The sequence below is a fragment of the Neofelis nebulosa genome, chromosome 7 (genome assembly GCF_028018385.1).
Source record: "Neofelis nebulosa isolate mNeoNeb1 chromosome 7, mNeoNeb1.pri, whole genome shotgun sequence".
NCBI classification, from domain to species: Eukaryota; Metazoa; Chordata; class Mammalia; order Carnivora; family Felidae; genus Neofelis; species Neofelis nebulosa.
This window is the reverse complement of record NC_080788.1, coordinates 4,241,279-4,268,846: the sequence shown is the minus strand read 5'-3', so window position 1 is coordinate 4,268,846 and position 27,568 is coordinate 4,241,279. Positions and strand designations below refer to the sequence as shown.

Here is a 27,568-nt window from a genome sequence, read left to right as displayed (position 1 = left end):
TCAACTGAGATGGGAAAGCCTACAGAGGCGGCCTTGGGGGATGGTGAGAGGGGGATCTGGAGTTTCGTTTGGGACATGTGAAGTGTGAAATCCCTATCTGACGTCCAAGCATAAACATCCTGCCCAGAACTCAGGCCCTCACTCAGAACCTTTCTCCTTTAATCAGATGCAAAACTCGAATCCGCTCAGCTTTTCTATAGTAGACCAAAAGCAGGAAGTCCAGAAACAGGCCATAGAGGCCAACAGACCAGAACAAAACGACAGGCTGCACCCAAACAGAGACAGAGGAGAGAGGGAATGTGTGACAAATAGATGGAAGTGCTTGAAAAGCATCACAGTCCAAAGAGTCTTTCTGAAGAGGAAGACTGAAAACCCAAGACAAACAAAAAAACACGTCAGAGGCCTGAGGGCTTCGCTAATACAATAACTGATACTCATAATAACGACACTTAATAATCACAGGATTCCAATAAAAATGAGGATGCCGTACTTACATACATTCACTGTGCTTAAATTACCCAGTAATACACATCTAAGAAAAATTTATTTAAAAAAAATTCGATTCCGTAATGGTCTACACATTCATACTACATCCAAACACTTGGTCAGTATTGAACCACAGCTATCATTCGAGCAGATGTCAGCACAGGGGCTCAACATTATGTTAAAAATGAGTAGGTTATACATAATTTTTTTTTAAATCAAGTTTTTCCTTCTCTGGTAGCTAAGCAGATGAATACAGAGTACAGTTCCATAAAGCTTTTCCACAGGTAAATGAATGTAAACCAATATACCTCAATATTCTGTAGGATTAGGAATATACACTGACCAAAATTAATCATTCAGTGGGAAAACAGACAACTTTGGATCCACATATCTCTACTTTGTATGCTAATAAACTTCAGTAAAGGTAAACAAAGAACCTTAACATATCAGCAGGGGAAAAAACACATTATACTGGCCTTGGCATAATGTAAATTTGCTTTTTTCTATCAATGTGACACAGTACCTTCTTCCTTTAGCAAAAAGCTCTAAGAGAGAAACAGCATCTCTCTGGAGGAAGCACATCCCTCCAGAACGTATATTCAAATCCCAGAGGAGAAAAAGCTTCTCTAGAATCTAAAACTATAAAAAGAGCTCCTGGGGTGTCTGGGTGCTCAGTCAGTTGAGCATCTGACTCTTGATTTCAGTTCAGGTCATGATCTCATGGTTTGTGAGCTCAAGCCCTGCATCAGGCTCTGTGCTAACAATGTGGAACCTGCTTGGGATTCTCTCTCCCTCTCTCTGACCCTACTGTGAGCTCTCTCTCTTTAAATAAGCAAACAAACACACATTAAAAAAAAAAAAAAAAAAAAGCTCCTAAAGCATGGCCCAACCTTCTTTCTCTCAGCTCCTAGACTTCTCTTTCATCCCAATTTTTCACAAGTACACTTGAAGCAAACTGGACTATGGTGTGGAAACACACAGGTCTTCTATTGGCAGATGTTATAGTAAGAAATTACAGCTGAGAGCCCAGTAAAGATCATAAAAACAGCTAAGATTATGTTTTGTACACATAATCAAGACTAGATTTTAATATAAGCAATGGTGAATCAAATCAAATCAACAAATATTTTGAGTATTTACACTGCACAAGGCACCTACTTCAAGACCCCCAGGCTCCAATGGCACGCCTAACATAGGAGCTATTTACAACACAACTCGCAGATGCAAGCAATGCTATTTCAAACATAAACCGAATTGCAAATGGAGTGACAACCCCCTAGGGGAAGAAAATTAGGATTAAGCAATGTGTCCCAGCAACGTGGGCAGTGCCTGGGGCTCTCAAACATCCAGTCAGTGGATATTATGTATAGTGGGGACGACCCAATCTAGCCCCCACCCTTCAGGATAATTAATGCAAGATGATTGTACATCCTTCCCGAGGTACAGTGCAATAGACAGACAAACTCACAATGGGATGTGGTTATAACAGAATACACTAAATGTCATGGAGGAGGGCAGGGTGTCAATTCTTAAGAAAGAAGTCACTGCAGAAGTATAATTTTAGCCAAGACATTAAAAATGAGTGAGAAGTAGGGGCGCCTGGGTGGCTCAATCGGTTAAGTGTCCGGCTCTTGATTTCAGCTCAGGTCATAATCTCACGGTTAGTGAGTTCGAGCCCCATTCGGCTCTGCACTGACAACGTGGAGCCTGCTTAGGATTCTCTCTCTTCCTGTCTCTCGGTCCCTCCCCTGCTCATGCTCTGTCTCTCTCTCTCTCAAAATAAATAAACATGAAAAAAAAAAAAAAAAAAAAAAAAGGATGAGTGAGAACTAGCCAAGGTGGGAAGGAAAGGAAACATTCTAGACACAGTCCAGTTGGTCAACAAATACTAACTGAACAGGTACTATGTTCTATTGTCTTTAGTGTTACAAATACAGTGGTAACCCAACAAAGTCCCTGCCTTCAAAGAGTTTACAATCAGGGTGCCTGGCTGGTTCAGTCGGTAAAGCACGTGATTCTTGATCTCGGGGTTTTAAATTCAAGCCCCATGCTGGGTGTAGAGATTACTGAGAAATAAAATCTTAAAAGAAAAAAAAAGCTTACAATCTAGGTGGGGAAGGTAGATAACCATCATAAACATACACAGGCAAATACACAGACACATACAAAAATACCTACTTAAGAATTTCAGATAGTGAAACCTACTGTGAGTAAAATAAATCAGAGTAACAGAAAAGGATTGTTTAGGGGAACATGGTATCTACTTTGACTAAGGTCTGGGACAGCCTCTCTCAGGTCTCAACTAACTTGGTATCAGAATGATTAAAAGGAGGAAGCCACATACAGATTCAAGGCAAAAGGATTCCAATTCGTGGGAATAGTAAACACAAAGGCTTAAAATAGAAATAACCCTGGCTAGTGTTTATGAAACACAGTGAATAATGGGGAGAGTGAGAGAAGACAAGGTCAGGTACAGACAGAGACAGGCAGTGAGTACTGGCTGTTTACAAAACATCTGTTTTCTCTTCTTCTTGAGATGTGGCTTGTATCTCCTAGCTTCCTCTGAATTTAAGTGGGATAATGTTATTGAATCCTAGACAATGAAGTAAGAGCCAAAATGAGGGTGCCATACCGAGGCCAAAGCTTTTAAAATGTGGGTGTTTTCCCTGCCCATACTTTTTCCTGTCTACTGGCAAGACAGATAATAACATAATAATACACAACAGATAACTAATATATATTTTATGTTCATCATGATGAAGAGAATATTTAAAGCCATAGGCCTTGATTAGCGGTCTCCTCTCTTGCAATAACAACATTCAGACTCCCCAGCCTCATCAGATGGGATGTGGTTATAAAAGGATACACCAAATGTATTTAATGTACAACCTGGTTTACCCTGCCTCGATCTCACACACACTTCCTCATGGGGCTCCACCTGCTTCGAATGTCGCCCTCTCTTCAATCCCCAAATACTACCCATTCTTTAGGGCCCATGGCAGAATCTCCTGTCAAGACTTTCATAACACTACTCAATTTGAGGTAATCCCTCCATATTTTGGATTTGAAGAGTAATTACTTTCTATATGTGTAGCTTAGAAAAGGTAAAAATCACATTTTACTGTATGTTATCCAGATTTTTCTATTAAATCTTAATTTTTACATGCTTGTTCCTTGATTCTCCAATTAGATCATAGTTTCCTTAAGAAAAATCACATCTTACTCCTCTTCGTATTTTTTTTAAATAATTTTTCAAAATGCTTGTTGGTTGGGGCTCCTGGGTGGCTTAGTCGGTTAAGTGTCCAATTTCAGCTCAGGTCATGATCTTACAGTTGGTGAGTTCAAGCCCCGCGATGGGCTCTGTGCTGACAGCTCAGAGCCTGGAGCCTGTTTCGGATTCTGTTGTCTCCCTCTCTCTCTGCCCTCCCCCACTTGTACTCTGTCTCTCTCCCTCTCAAAAATAAATAAACATTTTAAAACAACGTTCGTTTACTCATTGACTGACTGACTGATTGGGCGGGGAGCTGGGGGGGAGCAGAGAGAGGGAAAGAGAGGATCCCAAGCAGGCTCCACCGACAGTGTGGAGCCCAATGTGGGGCTTGAACCACAAACCATGAGAGCATGACCTGAGCTGAAATCAAGAGTCAGATGCTCAACTGACTGAGCCACCCAGGTGCCCCTCTTCTTTGTTTTTCTGAAATGATCCTACTATAATGCTGTGCACATGGTGCATTCAGTGAATATTTATTTATTTATTTTTGAATGTTTATTTTTGTTGAGGGGGGAAGGGTCAGGGAGAGAGGGGGACAGAGGATCAGAAGTGGGCTCTGCACCAACAACAGACAGTTCCACTCAACCACTGAGCCAGCCACACAGGCACCCCAGTGAATATTTATTTGATTTGACATTTTGTAAAAGGTGATAACGTAGAATTTATCACCAAAATAAAGAAAGCAAAAATTTTTAAATGTAGACTTATTTAATTTGGAAAAACCACTATTTTAAAAACAGCCCATTCACCAGAAAGGGTGACTGTTAAGGTGTTACTGTATTTAAACCGTATGATCTGGGGGCACCTGGGGGGCTCGGTCGGTTGAACATATGCCTTCAGGTCAGGTCATGATCTCACGGTTTGCAAGTTCGAGCCCCACATCGGGCTGTCTGCTTCAGATCCTCTGTGTCCCCACCTCTCTCTCCTCTCCCCTGCTAGCTCTCTCTCTCTCAAAAATAAACACTACAAAAGTAAATTAAATAAACGGCACAGTTGGAATCCTGGAGGACTCACCTATATCGATATCAGTAAAGCCCTCTGCACTTATCGCATCCATCGTGCTTTTGTCTATCGTGTCCAGGCAGAGACTAGCCAGCTGAGGTTCATCAAATAATCGGGCCTAAACATACAGAGAGACAGTTATTTTATTCTCGTAGTTATCTTACTTTTAGACAGTACATATTCAGTTAATGCTGTAAAGTTACAATTGGTAATTATGTAAAAACACCAACTTAAAATACCATTATAATGTGTATATATTCTTAAAAGTTTCCCTTCCACAATCAGAAATGAAAAGCTAAGAGCACAAATGCTCCGCTTAGATAACAAATACACACTGATGACCTGTTATTTTCCTTTCCATCTGCTCATATACACACACTGCCTGGTTTCTTATACATTACTTATTTTGATCCTTAACAAACGCTCTAGGTTAGATAAGGCAGACATGATTATCCCATTTTCCAGATGTGGAAACAGGCTTAGAAAGGTGTGCTGACTTGCCTAATATGATCTGGCTAGTCATGCTGCAGAGTCATTATTAAATCCGAGTTGTAGGATACTGTCACTAAGTTATACCAATTGTCAAGCATACAGTACAAACAGATTTATTTTCTTCCATTTTCTGTCTTGATGTGGGGAGAGAATGAAGTACAGGAATTTCAGAACACGAAAGCTCTGGGAACCTAAGCAAACAGCAGGCCAACAACTGAAAAGCAAATAATAGACACACGACAATCTTATACGACAGTGAGGATGATCTACAACTACATACAATAATATGAGTGAAACGCACAAACACAATGACAAACAAAAGAAGCCATAGTATAAACTGAGCAAAAAAATATATACTGTATGATTCCAATAAAGCTAATCTCGGCTTTAAGAATTCAGAAGCCAAGCTTATAATATGTGATTAATCAGGATGCGCATTATAATTAAAAAAAAAAAAAAAAAAAAAAACAACCCAAGTTTAAAAGCCAGGCATCGGGGAAGGGGTGGGAGTATCCAAACTCAAATGAGACTTAAAAAACTGTAACACTGAAAACAGATGTGATGATAGGTGTGCCAGTGACCAAGCTTTCATTCTGGCCTAGTATCAGGTCCATTTACATTTAACAGTATGGACAAACACAAGACGCACACAGATATTCATGCTGGCAATAATGCAATTAATTAACCATTATTTGGCATGGCTGATGACTCTTATTTGTAAAGTAAAATTCATTTTCAAAGGATTCAATAACTCAGGTGCTACTGACCTATTATATTAACAAACATCCCTAAACTAAAGAGTTATCTTGTGTTTTATGGGGGAGAAAAGACAGCAATAAACACACTGGAATGAATTTAAAATAGATACACACATTACAGATGATATGTAACTGTACTTACACGTATAAAATATGCATATATTTTTAAGTCAGTAGGACATTTCCTAAAATTATGCAATACTCAAACATGTCTGAAAATGCTCTTCTTGAGGCCCTTGGGTGGCTCAGTCAGTTAAGCATCTGATTCTTGATTTTGGCACCGGTCGTAATCTCGTAGTTCATGGGTTCGAGCCCCGTGTTGGGCTCTGCACTGACAGTGCAGAGCCTGCTTGGGATTCTCTCTCTCTTTCTCTCTCTCTGTCCCGGTCCCCCACTCTCTCTCTCTCTTTCCCAAAATAAACAAATAAACTTAAAAAAAATTGTTTTTAATGTTCTTCTTAGATTATATATTGGGCTTATATTAATTTGCTTAGTCAAAATTTTCCAAAAAAATAATATAAAATCTGTATTTAGTAGAATAAAATTAACTCTATTCCTTGTTATTTTCCCTTAAAATGTTTTTAATTTAGAAATAATTTCAAATTTGCAAAAAAGATGCAAGTAAAAAGAACACCATATACCCTTTACCCAGATTTACCTATCTAAATGTTATTTATCTAATATTTCACCTCTTTATCATTTGTGCTCTCTATACACACACAGGCGTGCACACACACACACACACACATTATATATATATATATATACACATATATGTATGCATATATATGTATATATAAATGGGAAAATAATGTATAAGAAAACAGACAACGTATAGTGAGTGTCTGTATATTTGAGGTGAACTATTCAAGAATAAATTACAGCACCACAGCCCTTACCCTTAAATACTTGAATATTTCTTATATAACCATAGTAATTAACTTTGATAAATAACCATACAATATTTTTATCTCATCTACTGTATTTCAGTTTTGCCAACTGACCCAATTCTTTATAACACTTTTCCTCCTAGAATAGGATCCAGTCTAGGATCACAGTCTAATGAATTTTTAAAATATGAAAAACACATTTTTATCAAATGAAATTCTAGACATTTTCGGGGCGCCTGGGTGGCGCAGTCGGTTAAGCGTCCGACTTCAGCCAGGTCACGATCTCACGGTCCGTGAGTTCGAGCCCCGCGTCAGGCTCTGGGCCGATGGCTCGGAGCCTGGAGCCTGTTTCCAATTCTGTGTCTCCCTCTCTCTCTGCCCCTCCCCCGTTCATGCTCTGTCTCTCTCTGTCCCAAAAATAAATAAAAAACGTTGAAAAAAAAAAAATTTTAAAAAAAGAAATTCTAGACATTTTAACTGGCAGGTATTTTAACCGGCCAACCCAACTATATTTCCAGTGTTCATGCAAAAATTGATCTTTCACTCTAAGAAAAACAATTTTTATAAAAATTATTTTATTCAGAACAGCAGCATTTCAGTGACTCTTCAGTTACACAGGCAGTATCAAGTTTCCTAGGGAATCTATTGTTGCTACTTAGAGTAAAATACATCCTTCTCAAAATTTAGTTTGAGTCTGGCATCATCTCTGAAAAAAATATCACTTCCGAACAAGCGTCTCTTCCCGGTCTCACTCGTGCTGGTACAGCACACTGGCCTCCTGTTTCAGCATGAAGCTGGCAAAGGTCCTCTCAAGTAATTGACAGGCTCAGTGCAAATGACTCGCTTGGCAGGAAGAAGAACTTCACATGACAATTCGTGGGCTAATTCACATGACCCCACCAGTGAAAAATGTGCAGTAAAATTGGGTTCTCAGACCAACCACACGCTGAAAAGCTCCTTTTCTTTCTCGTAGTGACAGCTGTTAACCCTTACTACTCAAAGTGTGGTCCAGAAGCACTGGCATCATCTGAAAGCTCATGAGAAATGCAGACTCTTAGGTCTCACCTTGGACCTGCGGAACTAGAAACCGTATTTTAATTGTCAGAGTTTAATTCATTGGTTTCTGAATTTTTCCATAAGCTTTTAAAATAAAAGCAATTAAGTGATCCCCTCCACATACCTTAAAACCCTTGGACGATAAAGAATCTTAGGAATATCAACTTCCATAATCGATTTTCATCACAAACTCAAAAGAGGGGGAAATGCAAGGATATGCTGCTTAACAGGTCTATGACCTTGGTCAAATTGATTCATATTTCTGCCTCTGTCTCCTTACCTGTTAAGTGGGGACAATAAGAAAACCTAGAACACCTACCCCTCCCAAAGTTACTGTAGAAGATTAAATGAATTAATGCAAGGTCCTGACACCATCACCACTCAAGACATTCTGCTATCATCCTTACTATCAGGATCACCACACCTTAAGAACGACTGGTTGAAGGTTGGGATCTCAGGTTTACCACCTGCTGTCTAATGTGAAGTAAGATATTTACCCCTTTACACTTCCATTGCTTCATCTTTAAAATGGGGACAACAGGGGCGCCTGGGTGGCGCAGTCGGTTAAGCGTCCGACTTCAGCCAGGTCACGATCTCGCGGTCCGTGAGTTCGAGCCCCGCGTCAGGCTCTGGGCTGATGGCTCGGAGCCTGGAGCCTGTTTCCGATTCTGTGTCTCCCTCTCTCTCTGCCCCTCCCCCGTTCATGCTCTGTCTCTCTCTGTCCCAAAAAAAAATAAATAAAAAAAACGTTGATAAAATGGGGACAACAGTAAATAGCACCACAGAGCTGCAACGCGGGCTAACTGTGATAATACACGCAAAGTGACTAGCTTAGTGTCTGGCGCACCATGTCCAGAATGGAGTTCGGCGATTATGTCCACGAGGTGACATCGGTGTGCTCTTTCTTCCCTAACCTCAAATATTTGTTGACAGATGACTGAACAAACAACAGCAACAAAAGGTGCCATCATACAACTTCCATATGACAGAACAGACGCAGAGCCGGGCAACCCGAGCTCTGGCCCCCGGCCCCAGCCAGCCTGCTGGGAGCCTTTGGGCAGGTAGTCCATTGGCCCAGGTTTGAGTTTTCCAGTTGGAAAATGAAAGAGGTGAACTAGGGGACATCTGTGACCGGTTCCAGCACTAATAGTCAACAGGATTATATATTATCAGCTTACAACTGTTTTCTCCTCATTTTAACTTGCTTACCTCTGTAAAGACCCTATCTCCAAATAAGATCACATTCTGAGGTTCTGGGAACTGGGATTTCAACACATAAATTTTGGAGAAACAATTCAACCCTTAGCACAAGGTATAGGCTGGCTTGGAACTTTTTAAACAATTCATACAAGGGTATTATAACTTGGTCTAAAAAGAAAAACAAGTGATTTATTTATATCTGAAGTAACGCTCAGATTACAGGCGTTTAACAAATGCTAAATAGTACGATATAGACTGGCTAATAGTTCCACAGATGTGTTCAGTTTGTAAAAATTCATCAGACTGAGTGCTTAAGATAATGTGTAATTTTCTGCATGTGTACTGTATTTAGTGGAAACTTCTAAATATCAGAGAAAGAACATTTCACATAAACCTGAAATTCTAATTCCTCCAAGCTTTCAGATTAAGTACAAAGACAGTAAACCTTGGAACTTATCTGGACTTAAAAAGTCCAGATCCAACAAAAATTGAGACAAAAGACGTCCAGAAAACCCTATGCTATCACATGCTCAATCGCAGCAGGAACAAACTGGATCCCAATTCCAATCCTAAACATCCGTGTGACTTTGAGTCACAGTAGCCTGCTTACATAAAGCCTCAGTTTCTTACATGATACTGTATTGACTCTAATTTGCTTTTCTAAAATCATATGAATCTGATATACTTCCCTGAATGGTACCGTAAAAATAATTACATATACTTTAAGTTAATCTAGAATTCTCCAGGAAATACTTAATACTCATGTAGTTATGAGGATACCGACCTTAGCTACATTTACTTACCTGAGTAAGTAACATAAAGGCATTATCTGCCCTAAGATGTTTGGTGAGAAATTCCACACAGTGTGCTTCCAAGGCTGGGACTGCATATTTCTTAGCAGTATAAAGAGTGGTCATAACCGTCTCTGGGCCAATTTGAACTTCATCTGAATACAGAAATCTGGAAAGCAAATGGGAAATTACAGAGATGGCCATTAGTATTTTAGAGAAGCAATCCACCAGCGTGAAACCTCTGAGGAATATTTTCAAAGATAATGAGCACACTGAAAAACCACCTGAAATTTACACCCAACTTTGCAGGGCTACAGGGCCTTTGCACGTACATCATCTCATTTTATTCTTACTCAGTCCTCAGTAAGGCAGTGTGTCCATTTTACAGACAAAACTGAAGTGAAGATCACAAGACAGACTCCTCCCTCTTAAGCCAAATTTTCAGAGGTCTTTTAGCAGCTCAGGACAGGAATCGTTCACTTATCTTTCCGTCATCAAAGGACGTTCATTTAAACAAATCTACGGATAGCTGAGGTTCATACCTCTAGGGGTCAAACATTCATGTATTTGCTGATAATGGTGTCTTGTTATTCTGGGCATCTTTTAACCTTTTATTATTATTTCCAAATTAGCAAAATGCCCACAGACGATCACTGGGGCTTTGGAGGAATAAACAATTTAATAATATCTTAAATGACCCCTGTAATGTGCTTTTGGGTATTTAGGTCCAATGTTCTCTCAAAACACTATCAGTCCAATACTGCCTCCTCCCAGTTTGCTGCTGCTAACTGCCAGATCGCTAGATAGATCAGCTTTATAGAACTGCGAATAAAGCATACGATTCTCAGTGAGGGCCTGCGCAGTTCTTGTTGAACTATCCGGGAGCGTCTACATATCAACTCTAGGCCCCTGTTGTGGCTCCTCAGAGACCCTGCACGGACTGTCCAGTTCCCAACCACATGCAGGAAAGCCGAGGGGAGAAGTACGGCATTAAAAACAACTGCATTTGAGAGATACTAAAAACGTTACAATGCTTATTACACGTATATTCCTGGGCCCCAAGTCCTAAAACAGGAAAACCTGTTAACATTTTTCAGAACCTTCTATGCCCCGGGAGGCCGCAAAGAAGGGAGGCTCTATTTCATGTCCCTACCCTCTGGCTTTCCAGTTCCTCTCCTTTCATTCCCATGTCCGTAGTCACCACCCAAGGTGAACCGCTAGCCCCTCACCTCCCCGCAGCCTCTAGCCACAACCAAACACCGGCGCTCCCCTTACAGCATCACCGAGCTTACAACTATCCCAGGTGGAGGCTGCTCGTGCTCATCCTCCTCCATAGCTCAATCTTGACAGTGAAGGCTGCTGTGTTTCAGGATTACACCGTTTCAAAATACCGTATTTTTTTTTTTTTCTGGGGCGCCTGGGGGGCTCAGTCGGTTAAGTGTCTGACTCTTGATTTCGGCTCAGGTCGTGATCTCACAGCTCCATGAGTTCGAGCCCCATTGGACTCCGCACTGACAGCACGGAGCCTGCTTGGGATTCTGTTTCTCCCTCTCTCTCCCTGCCCCTCCCCTCCTCTTTCTCTCCCCAAAATAAATAAACTTAAAATATATATATATTTTTTTTCCAAAAACCTCCTTTTAGAGACTCAAGTCAACATTCTGTATTACCCTTATACTATTTAGCTTAAAGTTACATGCCACGCTTTGTGAAGAGCACAAGGAATTAAAAACCAAGTAAGGCACAATCACTTACAGTCGAGGGGAAAGGGATGAACAAAAGGAAGAGAGAAAATGAACATTTGTTGAGTGCCTGCCATGGGACAGGTGCCAGTTCATGTAATCCTCCCACAAGGAAGGCAGGTGCTGTTCCCTGCATTTAGAAGACGAGGAAACACAAAAGCTGTCTAACATCAACACCCCCTTTCTGCACTGTCTGCCTCCAGTGCTAGACTGTCATGCCCACCAGGTGAGCGCCGTTTTATCTGTGTGGCCTCAGGAAGAGATGGCTTGGGTCTGGGCCTGTGCCACCACCTGCCAGCCATGTGACTTTAAACAAACTACCATCAGTGGTGCTCCCTTCTGCAAAGAGAGGAGAGTGACAGTCTCCCCTTCATAACGTGCACGTGAGGATTAGTAGAAATTACAATACGTGAAGTGTTTTACATAGTGCCTGACAAATACTTAGCCTCGGCAAACGTTAGCTATTTATTTTTACGTTGCTTCGTTATTTTATGTCCGCTATTTTCCTCTGTTTTAGAAGATCTCCTTGCTGTTGTCTTCCGGCCCTTCTGTTTTTCTTCCCAGCAATCACATGCTCACATTTCTAAGAATTCTTGCTTCCTAGTTGTCCTTTTTCACCTCCACAGCATCATGTCTGTTTTATGGATGCAAAAATGTCAAGTCTCCAAGATGCTATTAACCAATGTTTTTTTTTTTAATTTTTTTTTCAACGTTTTTTATTTATTTTTGGGACAGAGAGAGACAGAGCATGAACGGGGGAGGGGCAGAGAGAGAGGGAGACACAGAATCGGAAACAGGCTCCAGGCTCCGAGCCGTCGGCCCAGAGCCCGACGCGGGGCTCGAACTCACGGACCGCGAGATCGTGACCTGGCCGAAGTCGGACGCTTAACCGACTGCACCACCCAGGCGCCCCATAACCAATGTTTTTAAGGTTCCTTTCCATTTCCTGAATGATCTACTTCCTCCAGGATCATCTGTTTCGGTCTTTGTCGTTCATGTTCTCATTTTCCTCACATGTCAAATGCCCAGTGGTTGATTCCAGTTTGGAATTCTAGAGGCAGGCTTTCTCTGCGTCTGTAAATGGGCCTGTTTTCCAGCTAAAACCATCCCCCAAATGAACGGGCCAGCTGAGAGCTCTGTACGTGGGGGCTTGCCGACCGGCACCTTGCATGGGAGTGGGAAAGGAGCTGGGGCAGGGGCCGCCTCACGCCATTACTCTAGCGTCCCTGAGCTGTCCCAGGCAGTTTGCTCCGTTCATTTAAAGAGGAGCCTGTCCCGAGGTCGTCACCGGCAGTTAGTCTGCAAGAGCTGGCCAAGGATGTAGTCTGTAAGCCAGTTTTAAATTTGACTCCCATGTTGTAGCTCACCTTCTCATTTCCCCCCATCCCCACTACCATCCGGGCCTCGAGGGCCTCGAACTGCGCGGGGGCTGTTCGCGCCCCGCCCCCGCAGGGAAGGCGGCGCCCACCCCCGCAGCCCCCAGGCTCTGGACTCTGGGCTCCAGTCATCTGCTTGCTTTCATTACCAGCACACTTTCAACTGCTCTGTCCCTTTTCCACACTGTTGGCTTCCAATCCATTTCCCTTCCTCTCTTTCCATGAAGGGATTTATTCTCTTTTGTATTTTCTTACAGTCACTTGAACTGGGAGAGAGATAGAAGGCTGACTGCAAGCTCAGTTCCCCTCTTGAATTAGAAACCTATGACGTTTTAATTTTAAGGGCAAGGTAGGAAGAATCTTTACGTCTATCTGCTTTAATTTTTTTTTTTCAGGCAAAAATTACTAGAGTTACAAAATAAAGAACTGAAATGTGGGGCCTTTATTACCATTTGCCTCTGTATGTGAGTAGATTCAAACTTCAGGACACAAGCACATGGCTCTGTAAGCGTCTACAAGTGGGGGCTCTGACATCTGCAAAAGCCCCCTAGAGAAATTCCTACTTGAGGGACGATCTAAAAGATGACCAGAGGGTGGGAAGAACACGCCAGCAACGAGAGAGAATTGCGGTTTTAGACTATTCTATTTGAGACACACACACACCCCGTTCAATTTGCTTTTATTAAGTTACAATTTGGTGTTACACCTTCGGCTTACATCAAGGAATATTTTAAAGAAACATGTATATCCAAAAACGCGGATTAAGGACACTGTTCATTTCAGTAAAGCCTTCTTTATGAGGAAACCTCGCCAGGAATTTTTTCACTCGTCTGATTATCAGACAGAGCTGTGCATCCCTAAGCAGGTGGTTTGTTTTTAACCTGACAAATACTATGTATGAATTATAACTGACCAGCTAGGTTTCTTGTTTTGCGTTAGCTGCTAAAACAATTAAGGTGAAATCTGTAGTTTCCTGATAGCATGTATTTTTGTGTTAGCTTCATCTTGGCTTTATTTATCTTTGTGTTTTTTGGTAAGACGTTCTAAATTCTTTCTGTTGTACGTAAACAACAAGAAAAGGAACTCTATGCTTCTTGTATTTTCCCCCAACATCTTTCCTACAATACCAGGCACAGTGTAGGCACACGGCTAACCCTTAATATTTACCTATTACCTGACTAGACAATTCCATACAAGCTTCTATGTAACAAGCAAAGGAATCATTTTCATTTCTAATGAGAAAATAGGCTATTTAAAAATCCAGGAACTATCTTGGTTCATATTTTACTTACATGTTTTCTTACATTCTATTTAATTATTAAAATTGCTAGAATATGAAAATAAGCCGAGCCTTACAAAATATAATTACAAGTTAATGATATTACCACAATTCTTTTTATTTTAAAATGAACATTTCAGCCCTCATTTACTACCTTTAAGGACAAAGCCCTCCCAAAGACTAAAGGTTTTCCCAAAAGATAAAACTCAGTATTTAAGCAAAAATTTTTAAAAGCGATGGGGAAAATAGGATTTTATTTTATTTATTTATTTTTTTTCAACGTTTTTTATTTATTTTTGGGACAGAGAGAGACAGAGCATGAACGGGGGAGGGGCAGAGAGAGAGGGAGACACAGAATCGGAAACAGGCTCCAGGCTCCGAGCCGTCAGCCCAGAGCCTGACGCGGGGCTCGAACTCACAGACCGCGAGATCGTGACCTGGCTGAAGTCGGACGCTTAACCGACTGCGCCACCCAGGCGCCCCGAAAATAGGATTTTAAATGAGAAAAATTATAAGATTTTTATTATTTGATTATAAATAAGAAAAATTATAAGATCGCGGATACGAAACTTTGTTATCACCACTGACTCATTCATTTTACTCAAAAACATTTACTGAGGACCTATAATACCAAGCACTGGGATAGGTCTGAGAAATACAAACCTGGGTAAGACAGCCCTGCCCGCAGAAAGCTTACGTTTTGGTAATGAAATGATTAAAGAGTAGCGTCACAATTACAACAGAATTATTTATCAGGCACAGTGTGATAACTAATCTCTAAAGATAGCCCGAATCAATCATGCCTTCTATTATCCATGGCCTTATATAGATCTGTCCCATAATAAACCTGGGCTGGCCCTGTGTGATTCCCTTTAACCAACAGAATGTGGCAGAAGGGACACCGTCCCCGTCCGCGGCCTCCCCTCGGAGGATGTCTGGCGGCTTCTGCTTCTGTATTCTCAGAAGCCTGGAGCTGCTATCCAAGAAGTCGAGATCCCCGGCTGGAAAGATCAGCTGGAGAAGCCACGCAGGGAGGAGAAAGGCTCAGTCACCCCAGACTCTGCCTCACACCTCCAGGGGACTCCAGCTCCACTGCCATAGGACTATGACTGCAGGGGGACCCAAAGGAGACGTCACAGAACCACACAGCTGACCTCAGTCAACCTGCACAACTGTGAAAGATAATAAAACTAGACTTAAGCCGCTAAATGCTGGAGTGTTTTGCTCTACAGCAATAGACACTAAACTTGCTATGAGAGACATTAGATGAGGCAGTGCTCAATTCTGCCTTCGGGTGGGATTATGTTTTATAGAAGAGGTAAAGCCTATGTGAAGTCCATCTGAAGTGCAGTGATTGTGGAGACCTTCTAGCAGACAGACTGAGAAGTACAAAGGCCTCAGAAGGTAGGCATTAAAGGGGCGCCTGGGGGGCTCAGTCGGCTGAGTGTCCGACTCTCGATCTCGGCTCCGTCATGATCTCACGGTTCATGAGATCGAGCCCTGCGCTGAACTCCGAGATGACAGTGTGGAGCCTGCTTGGGATTCTCTTTCTCTCCCTGTCTTTGTCTCTCTCTCCTTCCCTCCCTCCCTCTCTTTCCCCCTTGTACTTCCCCTCCCACCCCAAAATAAATGAATAAACATTAAAAAAAGAAAAAAAAGAGGGGCGCCTGGGTGGCTGAGTTGGTTGGGCGTCCAACTTCAGCTCAGGTCATGATCTCACTGCTTGTGGGTTCAAGCCCCGCACTGGGTTCTGTGCTGATGGCTCGGAGCCTGGAGCCTGCTTCAGATTCTGTGTCTCCCTCTCTCTCTTCCCTTCCCCCACTCACTCTCTCTCTGTGTCAAAAATAAACATAAAAAAAAAAAAAAAAAGAAGGCAGGCATTAAAATAAGAAATGAGAGGCAATTAGAGTCGGGGCACTGAGTAGTGGAAAGAGGAAAGGGAAGATACAGAGACCAAGTCACAAAGGTCTTGTGTGTCCCCTAAGGTGCTGACACTTCATCCTGCAGGCAAGAAGTCAAAGACTCAGGAGAATTACATGAGACTATACGGACATTACAGAGATAACCCTATTAACAATGTAGAAAGTGAAGCCAGCTCAGGCTAAAGGCATGGTCTGGTTGAAGCAATGCAGGAAAAAAAAATTAGGAGGAGGAAGTGGAACCCTCAGGAATGGTCCAAAAAGGATGAGAAACAGGTGGGGCAGACTGGAACCAAACCACAGCTTGGAGCCAAGCCCACTGAAGTCACTTCCCAACTGACCCACAGAGTGAGAATATTCATGGGCAGGAATGTTTTTCAAGTCCCCCAACACCCTAGGGTGCGTTATAGCATTACTGTGGCAAAAGCTGACTGATGAAAGAGTGTAATAATAGGAGTGTCTGCTCTGGGAGCCTGGCTGGCTCTGTCGGCAGAGCACGTGACTCTCGATCTCGGGGCTGTCAGTTCAAGACCCACTTTGGGTGCAGAGATTACTTAAAAATAAAATCTAAAAAAAATAAAGAGTACCCGCTCAAAGACTGTGGGAATTTAAGTGCACATAAGGTACTCAGCAACAGTAAGTGGCACGGTAAACACTCACGAAATGTCACACTATTCTTATCATTTCCATGTTCACCTGCATGGGTACTAGACATTCATTTGTGAATGTGTGGCTGGAAGTGGGATTCTAAGACCGAGTGGAAGTCTGGCCACATAGCTGGGGGAGTATATAACGCCAGGAGTTAACAGAAAGGACGAGGGCAGCTGAAGACAGAATCCGGTCACCACTCCGTTTCTGTTCCTTTCTGCCACACAACTCCTTGAGAGAGCTGTTGAGAGCAGCCATCTCCAGTTCCTCACCTCCTATTTTCTCCCCAACCTATTCTAATCCAGCTGCTAAAACCACTCTTGCCAGGGTTATCAACGGCCTCCGTTTTGTCAAAACCAATAATCGATTCAATATCCTCATTTCACCCACATCTCAGAGCATTTAACATGGCTGACCACTCTCTCTTTATCGAAAGGCTTTCTGCAACTTGAGTTTCAAGATATCCCGCTCCTTGCTTTCCAGTCTAACTCCACTGGCAGCGGTCCCTTGGCCTCATTTTACTCTCCCCCCGGCTACGTCTCTCTAGGTTGGAGGCTCCCCGGGCTCATCTTCATACCTGTCTTCACAACCCGCATTCCCTCCCTACGTAACCTCATTTGGTTTCATGGTTTAAAGACCAGTCATTCACTCTTAGCTTTCAGATTTATGTTCACCAAGAAGCTCTTCCCCAAACTCCGGGTTCGGATTTCTGGCTGTACTCTTGCCCTCCTTGGATGTCTTAGAAATCTTCCTGGTTCTACCTTCAAAATACAGTTGACCCTTGAACAACACAGGAATCAGGGGCGTGGCCTCCACTCCCCATTCCCCTCCCTCCCTGTAGTCAAAAACCTCCATATAACTTTGACTACCCCCAAAACTTTACTAATAGCCTATTGTTGACCTGAAAACTTACTGATAACATATAAACAATTAACACATATTTAGTATATGCATTATATACTATATTCTTACAACTGAAGAAGCTAGAGAAAAGAAAATATTATCAAGGAAACCGTAAGAGAAGAGAAAATACATTTACAGTACCGTACTTTACTTGTTTAAAAAAAAAAAAAAAATCTGGGGCGCCTGGGTGGCTCAGTCTGTTAAGTGTCTGACTTCGGCTCACGTCATGATCTCACGGTTGGTGGGTTCAAGCCCCGCATCGGGCTCTGTGCTGAACGCTTATTCAGAGCCTGAAGACTGCTTTGGATTCTGTGTCTCCTTCTCTCTCTGCCCCTCCTCCACTTGTGCTCTGTTTCGCTGTCTCAAAAATTAATAAACGTAAAAAAAAAAAAAAAAAAAAAAAATCCGTGTACAAGTGGGCCCATGTAGTTTAAACTCATATTGTTCAAAAGTCAATCAAGTATCTGCAGCCTGACCACTTCTCCCACCTATCCCCACCACCCTGGTATAACCCTCCACCATATGTCTTGCCTGGACTACTGCAAAAGCCTCTTAGTTTAACTCTCTGCTGCCCATTTTACTCCCTCTGCAGTCTAATCCCCGAACAACTGCCAGAATGAGTTTTTAAAAACGTAAATCAGATCACATCACTTCCTACTGAAAACTCTCCAAAGGCTTCCTTCCTAGCACATACCCACGTCCTTCCCTGGCTATACAGCCCTGCACGACCTTGTCCAGCCTACCCTCCTGATGTCATCTTCCACCACTTTCCCCCTTATTCACTCCGTTCAAACAGCACCGGTTGACCCTTGCAGTTCCTGCAACAGGAAAAATCTAGGGCCTTGAACACGCTCTGCCTTGCTTAGAATGCTCCTTCCCTCACGGCTTGATCATTTTTCCTCAGCACACTTATCAGTACTTGACATTACATCTTTGTTTCTCCTTACTAGATTATGAAGTACTTGAGGGCAGAGACTTTTTCTTCTTCGCTGCTGCACCCAACATCTAAAACACCAACTGGTGCAGGGAGGCACACAGCATTTCTCAAATGAACAACTGAAGAACATCACTTAAAGGTCAGGCAGATCAAAACAAGTAGTTTCTTATAATGTTAACTGATTCAATTTGTAAACATAATAAAAATAGGCCAAGCTAACCTGTTGTCCCCACTCAGCAAGTACTATGGGACACCTGTTTGTCACACAATAGCAAGCAAGGACGGCATCTATGTTTCACAGGTGGCCAATACCTTCCGGTCCAGATATCATTTCACAATAGAACAAGACTGGAATCGGGGCACCTGGGTGGCTCAGTCGGCTAAGCATCTGACTTCAGCTCAAGTCATGATCTCACAGTTTGCGGGTTCCAGCCCCATGTGGGGCTCCCGTGCTGACAGCTCGGAGCCTGGAACCTGCTTCAGATTCTATGTCTCCCTCTCTCTCTGACCCTCCCCAGCTCGTGCTCTGTCTCTCTCTCTCTCTCTCAAAAATGAATAAACATTGAAAAAAAAAAACAAGACTGGAATCTGAAGGACAAATACCATAACCACACTGAAAAGGGGAAAATTTCAAAGACTTTACAGTTAATTCACTTATTTTCTGTTGATAGGAAAGGACTAACGGCTTCAGTAAAAATACGAGCTAAGCATTTTTCCCTCTACATTCTTATTTACCGATCGCTATTTTTTTTAAAGGAAAAAACTCCTCGGCAATATTTTTAGAGCAGGGGCTCTCAGATTTAGCTGGTGTTAGTATGTCGGAGAGTGTTAAAAGGGCTCTCAAGGTCCCACCTCCAAACACTGCAATATTTTAGAGACGGAGGAAGGGATCTCGAATTTCACAAGTACTCAAGGAGATTATAATGAGGTGGACCAACAAATCACTCTAAGATACTTATAAACGAGCTACAACAATCCTCTCATCAAGTTCAAACCAAAATCCAAAGTGACCCAGATCCTAGGTTTTTAGCTAATTTTTCTCTCTTCGTAACTGTAATTTGCAGAAAACATGGGAAACAAAGGAAAAAAGAAGAAAAAAAAGCATTATCATTTTACCGGTCCAATACAACTTTGGTTAGCATTTTGTTATGCTTCCTTCCACCCAGGTCACTAGGTACATGTTTGTTCTGTTACGTTTCAGTTTTATTCACCGTGCGCAGTTTTCAGGGCTATTACACACGTTTCCCGTGTTCATATAACCTAGTCCTCAGCGGTACCATGCTCAGTGGCATTAATTCCATCTAATGCACCCAACGTTGTTTATCTCACCATTTCCTCCAGCTGACTACTTCCATACTACTATAAATAACCCAGCTGTAAATATTTTTGTACACATTTTTCAGTACTTCAATACTTCGGAGGGGGGGAGGGAATCTGTAGTGCCAAACTGTCTTACCATCTTCATCACAGAGGGCTTCTCCAATATATACATATATTTTTAATTTATTTTTGAGAGAGGGGGAGACGCAGAATCCGAAGCAGGTTCCAGCCTCTGAGCTCCCAGCATGGAGCCCGACGCCGGGCTCGAACTCACAAGCGTGAGAACATGACCTGAGCTGAAGTCAGACGCTTAACAGATTGGGCCACCCAGGCGCCCCTAATATTATCTTTAAAATACTAGGAATTTGGTATTTGCTTCGCGTTTAATTTTCACTGCTTTAATTACTGAGGTTAAACATTCTTTGTCAATTAGTTGTTATCTTTTTTTTCCCAATATATGAAATTTATTGTCAAATTGGTTTCCATACAACACCCAGTGAGTTATCTTTTCTTTACCTAAGTTATCTATCCTGCTCTTTACCATTTGTTTATGGGATCTTGCTATTTCTTTTCTACTCCTTTTAACTTTGTACTCAGTTTCCTACTGATCTTCCCGGTTGAGCTGTGAGCCTTTTGTGGACTATTTATCCGTTCACTGACCTCTTTTTTTTTTTTTTTTTTGCCTCAGTACCACCCAAGACTCTGCTCCTTTCCGAAGAACCCACTGTGGTCAGGCAGCTAAAACCATCTCCATATAATAAAACACACATGGTCTTCCCCTAGGAGTTTGCTGTTACCTCCGCCAGTCACTGGACTTTTCTGGGCCCCGGTCCCATTTGTAAAAGTGTGGAAAACAACACCTCCTTAACTGGACTTCTGCGAATAAAGGCTATTAACGTCAAACGATAACGTTATCCAATATTAACGTTATCCAATATTAATATCCAAAATTAACCAGAAGTCGATGTATTATCGACTGAAATAGGCAAAAAAGGAAACTCTAACACCCGCGGCTGGATTTGGGTTTTGAGCAAATGTGACGTTGTCTGCAGAAACGCCGAGCCAGGTAAAGCCACACCTACTTGTTTTGGCATTCCCTTTCCTGGGTCCCGACAACTAATACACACACAAACGAAAAAGGAGTCAGAATTTAAAACAAACCAACCAACGGGGGGGGGGGGGGGGGGGGGGAAGCCGTCGGTCCGCCAAGTCTTCTCACCTCTTCCCCTCTCCCCCAACAACAAAAAAAAACCCCTAAAACTTTGTAAACGGGCCATCAAGACAACCCGGTCCACACCCGTTCCACGCCCGTTCTCTAGTCCCGAAGGTCGGGTGACAATGCCGGACTGGAAAGGAAAAGCCCTCGCTGAGCGGACGCAGACTGAGACCGTGACCCCGACGACCGGCGGTCGGCCGTGCGGCCGGCAGAGGGGGACGGGGACCCGCCGCGCCTCCCCGACCGGGGGGGAAACTGAGGCCGCGGGGGAGGCTTGCGCGCAGGGGCAGGCCGGGCGCCCGCCGCTCACCTCAGCAGCGCCAGGAAGGCGGCGGGCTCCACGTCGGGCAGCTCGATCTCGGCCGACGTGGTGGCCATGCCGCCGTTGAACATGGCGTCGAAGACGGCGCTGCCGGCCGCCAGCACGAAGCGGTGCGCGGGGATGCGCTGCGGGCCCCCGGCGGCCGCGCCGCCGCGGCCCTTGCCCAGCACGAAGCGCACATCGCTCAGCAGCTCCGAGTTGAAGAGGAAGGCGAAGCGCTCCTTCAGCGACGCCTTAGTCGCCTGCCAGTTGTACAGTGGCTCCCGCTGCAGGGGGAGCAGGGGCCCCAGAGAGGACGGCGGCGGCGGCGGCGGCGGAGGAGGCGGAGGCCCCGCGGCGCCCGGCTCCGCCTCGGCTCCAGAGACCTGCTCGCCCGCAGCGGCCGGCCCGAGAGAGGCCATCCTCCAGCGGCGCGGCTCCTCGGGCTAGGCAGAGAGCTCCCGGCGCCCAGCCGCCATCGCCGAGGCCGCCCCCGGAGGCCGGCGCCGCCTCGGTGCCTTCCGGGAAAGGCGCTTCCGGCGTCCGGGCGCCTCCCCGGCCCCGCCCCCGCCCTCGCCCCCGCCCCGCTCCGCTCCGCCCCGCCCGCAGCGGCCCGGAGCGCGTGCCCGCCACGCGGGGTTGCGGGGGCGCGCACGGCCGCCCGAGCGGGGCCGCGCGGATCCGCGTCCTGCGCTGCTGGATGGGCACCCTGCGCACCTTGTGCGAGCCCCGCGCTTGCAAGCTCCCGCGCCTCCTCCGGCCCGCGGCCGGTCCTTCTCTCGGACCCCTCCTCACCAGCCGCGGCGCTTCCCACGTGTACTAGGGGCAGGTCCTTAGGCTGTCCCTCCTGGAGTTTCCTGCCTGCGTGGTGGGGGACGGGGGCAAGGCCCGGGACAAGGCCAGGGAGCACGTTGGAGGGGACGACAAGATTCCCCAGGGCTGCCTTTCCCCAACAGTGTCCTAGTCACCACTCCGGAGGGGAGCGGAGCTTTCGACCCCTTCTGTGTCCAGCAGCCCACATGCGTCCTGTCTTCTGTCTCTGTTTTTTCCAGTATCACTGTGGACTCTTGGAATTCTTTTTGAATATGTTACAATCCGTTGCTAAAAATTAACAATATTTTAAATCTCCAGGGGTGCCTGGGTGGCTCAGTTGGTTAAGCCTCTGACTCTTGGTTGGGGGTCAGGTAATAATCTCACTATTCATAGGATCAAAGCCCTAAGTAGGACTTCACATGGTTGGGGGAGGGGGGGCTGCTTGGGATTCTCTCTCCCTCTGTCTCTCTCTCTGCCCCTTCCCCCCAAAATAAAGAAATAAACCTAGAAAAAAATAGATCTCAAAAAAAACCTCTCAAATGTATCAGAGCAAAACTAATAGAGACCACATTATCTGCTACCGAGCAATGATCATAATTTAATAGAAAATATGAGGACGCTGCAGATCAAGACTTACGGAATGCAATCAAACCTGAGTTCAAGGCTAAAGTATAGGCAAAAACACTCCCTTTGCCAAACCGGAAATGATAAAATTAAATGAAGTAGGGGACTCTGGGAAGGTGGCAGAGAAGGAAGCAGGAATCTGTCTCCCCTCCTAGACAGCAGCAGCTGGCAGGATCTGTCTGATGTGGCTATTTTGGAGCGCTGGAGCCTGTTGCAGGCCTGCGACGTCTAGGGAGGACTTGGACAAGAAAACTTGCTGTTAATTTCCACCAATGTCAGCTCTTTGCACGGAAGGAGCTATACCATTCCTCATCCTCAGCCACATGGAAGGCAGATGTACACACGTTCATGGAGCATGTGGGCACCATGGTGGGCCAAAGGAAACTGTCCTCCAAATATCTGGGCCCTAGGCGCAGATTCCTGCTAGTAACCAGTGTCCAAAGAGGCGGGTGGCATTGTTGTTGCACTTACCCCTTTGTTGCAAGCATCTCCACCCTCCAGCTGAAATGACTTCCCAGGTATTTAAAGGGCCGGCACCCAATTCACCCTCCTTCTTTTTTTTTTTTTTTTTTTTTTTTTTTTTTTTTTACCTTTTCCCTTTTGGCAGCCAGACGTTAGAGACTAGTACAGTTGAAACAAGAACAAACAAACAAAAGTGTGCAATGGGGCAAATTAGAAAATGACCATCCATACTCAAGGAAAGACTGAGAGATGACCTGGGAAGACATTAAGTTTACATCCCAGGCTGATCCTGGCACAGAGACAATAATCCTACAGCAACCAAAAAACAAAACAACAAAAAACAGCAAACGCTGGGGAAGCGGGAGAATCTGATTTCCAGAGTTATCACATTACTAGATTCAAATATCCAAGTGTTCAACAAAAAGTCACAAGGCATACAAAGAAATAGGAAAGTATGGTCCATTCAAAGGGAAAAAATAAACAGAAACAGTCCTTGAAAAAGACCTAATGGCAGATATACTAGATGAACTTTAAAACAACTGCCTTAACGTTGTTCAGGGAACTTAAGGAAGATGTGGAAGAGACCAAGAAAACTATGTGTGAACATAGTTGGACATGTAAATAGATAGAAACACAATGGACATGTAAATAAAGAGATAGAAAACTTAAAAAGAAAGAAACAAACAAACAAACAAAATTCTGGAGCTGAAAAAAGTATAACAATCAAAGTGAAACATGCATTAGAGGGATTCAAAGGCAGAATTGAGCAGACAGAAGAAAGAGTCTGCAAACTTGAAGATCAGACAATAGAAATTATTGAGGCAGAGAACAGAAAGAAGAAACTTAGAGGAAAAACAAACAGAGCCTAAGGGAGCTACGGGACATCATAAAATAGATCAACCTACACATCATGGGGGGCCTGGAAGACAAGAGGCCGGGGGGAGAGAGAAAGGGCCAGAGAGAATATTTGAAGAAATAATAGTTGAAAACTTAACAAAGCAAAAACTAATAGGATTGAAGGGAGAAACAGATCTACAAATAACAGTTGAAGATTTATTGAGGATCCCACTCACAATAATGGATAGAACAACCAGACAGAAGATAAATAAGGAACTAGAGGGCTTCATACAATAAACCGTCACATTCTTGGCACACATTCTTGCCAAGGGCACATGGGACATTTTCCAGGATAGACCACAGATTAAGTGCCAGTAGATTTAAATAGATGGCATACAAAAGATCTTCATGGGCCACAAAGGGATGAAATTGGGAATCATTAACAAAAGGAGAACTGAAGGGGCGCCTGGGTGGCTCAGTTGGTTAAGCATCTGACTCTTGATCTCAGCTCAGGTCTCCATCTCAGGGTCATGAGTTCAAGGCCCACATTGGGCTTCACGCTGGGTATGGAGCCTACAAAAAAAAAAAAAAAAGGAGGGGCGCCTGGGTGGCTCAGTCAGTTGAGTGACCGACTTCAGCTCAGGTCATGATCTCGTGGTTTGTGAGTTGGAGCCCCACGTCGGGCTCTGTGCTGACAGCTCAGAGCCTGGAGCCTGGTTCTGATTCTGTGTCTCCCTTGCTCTCTACCCTTCCCCCACCATGTTCTGTCTCTCTCTGTCTCAGAAATAAATAAACATTAAAAAAAGGAAAACTGGAAAATTCACAAAACTGTGGAAATTAAACAACACCCTTTTAAACAACCAATGGGTCAAAGAAGAAATCACCAGGGAAATTAGAAAATACTCACAGACAAATGAAAATGGAAACACAACATACCAAAACTTATGGGACACAGTAAAAACAGTGCTAAGGGGAAAATTTAAATGTTTACATTAAAAAAACTTGACAGATCCCAAATCAACAACCTAACTTTACAACTTAAGGAACTAGAAGAGGAAGAACAAACCCTAAAGCTAGCAGAAGGAAGGAAGTACTAAATGTTAGAGCACTGATAAATGAAATAGAGAACAAGAAAACAGTACAGAAAACCAGTAAAACCAAAGGTTGGCTCTTTGAAAGATCAACAAAATTGATAAACCTTTAGCTAGATGGACTGGAGACAGAGACAGAGAGAGAGAGAGAGAGAAGACTCAAATTACTAAAATCAGAAAGGAAAGAATGTTACTACATATGTTACAGAAATAAAAAAGGGTTATAAGAGAGAACTATGAGCAACTGTGTGCCCCTGAAATTGGATTACCTAGAGGAAATGTTCCTAGAAATAGAGAACAAAAACCTTTTTTCAGTACTTGTTAAAGTGGTCAGGAAGACTTTATTCAAGACTGTTGCAGTAGGGGAGAATGATCAGGCTTCACTCTGAGGGTGGCAATAATATCTGGGGATTTGCAGCCAACCAGCAAAGTTGGGGACGGGGGTGTGGGTTTCAGTGGATGGAAAATTATCAAGAGGAAGCATCAAGGGTAGGGGCATTCTTGCCAAACGAATTCAGAATTCTTGCTGAAGGCAAGTCAAGATGATCAGATATCAAGGGTGGGGAATAAGGAACTTGATCAGATACAGAGAATAACCAGATAAAGGGTGAGGGTATTCTCACTAAACTAACTTAGTGGGATTCTTGCTAAGACTGAGTTAGGCAGACCAAAGATAGGCCTGGGGCCAAGGTTGAGGTCCACTTGAGAAAAAAGACCCAGAAGAAAGCTCTGGCTAAAGTTTGGTCAGATGCAGTCTCTGTCAGTGTCAAAGAATAAATAATACAGACAAGACGTGAGGGACTGGGGTCCTTAAGGGAAGAACCGACCTTTACTGCTGCTTTTTCCCTGAGGACATTTTCTGATCCCTCCCTTGTTTCTCAATCAGTAACAACTCAGTTGACAGTTTGAAACTGCCGAAGGAGTTGGGGCAAAGTCCTGGAAAGAAGGGAACTACCGAGAAGTGAAACCCCCAAATCTTCCTACAAGTTCACTTCATGCTCTTGGATAGCTTCTTCTTCTGCTTCTTCTTCTTCTTTTTTTTTTAATGTTTATTTATTTTCATGAGAGAGGGAAAGAGAAATGGATAGAGGGTCTGAAGCAGGGCTCTGCACTGACAGCAGAGAGCCTGATGCGGGGCTGGGACTCGCAAACCATGAGATCATGATCTGAGCCCAAGTCAGATGCTTAACCGACTGAGCTGCTCAGGTGTCCCACCTTGAATAGCTTCTAAGTGGCACATGCACAAAGAGAAACAATAGCAGTGGGAGGCTAAGAGCTAACTAGAGACGTCACCCCAGCTGCACAATGCCGGGGAGACCAAGCTTGTAGTTCACACCCCGCCAAGGTGGGTAAACACGAGGTGGGTACAGTAAACACGAGGGACTTTTGGTTGAGATCCCAAAGGGATGTGCCCTAGAAGTAAGGGCTACAAACCAGTAGTAAGAGAAAAATTAATTGGCTAAAACCAATCTTTGAGAGATTTAAGGTGCTCTATATAAGCCACCACAAGGAGACTAAATCATATTAATCAAGATATACCAACCAGAGACTCAACATCTTTTTCTTCTACAATGTTGTCAGGAAAACTTAAAACCATGAGGCATGCTAAAAAGGAGAGAGAGACTGAGAAGGACAGAGAATAGACAACAGAACAGATCTATGGATGGTTCTGTTACCAGATTTATCAGACAATGACTTTAAAATATCTATGATTCATATGATGAGGAAAGTAAAAGAAAGATGGAGAATTTCACCAGAGAATTAGAATCCATGAAAAGGGGTCAAATGGAGGCTCTCGATCTGGAAAAATGCTATGACAAATGAATACCTAAATAATTTGTGTTTAATAGCAAATTAGACGAAGCAGAGTAGATGATTAGGACAACTAGGACACAAGTCAGTAGGCGTCCAAACTGTAACACAGTTAAGAAAAAGGACAGAAAATATGGAAAAGAATAGATGTCTGTTAATCACACAGGAAAGGACCAACAGATGTATAAGGTAGTACTAGAAGGGGAACAGAGAATGAGGTGGAACAGTATTTGAGTAAACCCCAGCTGGATATTTCCCAGAGCAAGTGTCCCGAGAAAACCGGGTAAAGCTGCATAACTTTTTGGGGCATCGCCTAGAAGTCATGCAAGGTCATATCCACTGCAT

At 43.6% G+C, this 27,568-nt stretch overlaps 1 protein-coding gene across 1 annotated transcript in view; it reads right to left on the bottom strand.

Annotated features, from left to right (window-relative positions):
• Positions 1-22,106, bottom strand: part of BTBD1 (BTB domain containing 1) — a 43,038-nt gene extending 20,932 nt beyond the window's left edge. The window contains exons 1-3 of the mRNA XM_058736429.1: positions 21,594-22,106; positions 9,959-10,115; positions 4,772-4,877 (exon numbers count right to left, since the gene is read on the bottom strand). Coding sequence (XP_058592412.1) covers positions 4,772-4,877; positions 9,959-10,115; positions 21,594-22,006 — 676 coding nt within the window. The 5' untranslated portion in view covers positions 22,007-22,106. The remainder of the gene's footprint in view (positions 1-4,771; positions 4,878-9,958; positions 10,116-21,593) is intronic.
• Positions 22,107-27,568: the final 5,462 nt, after the last annotated feature.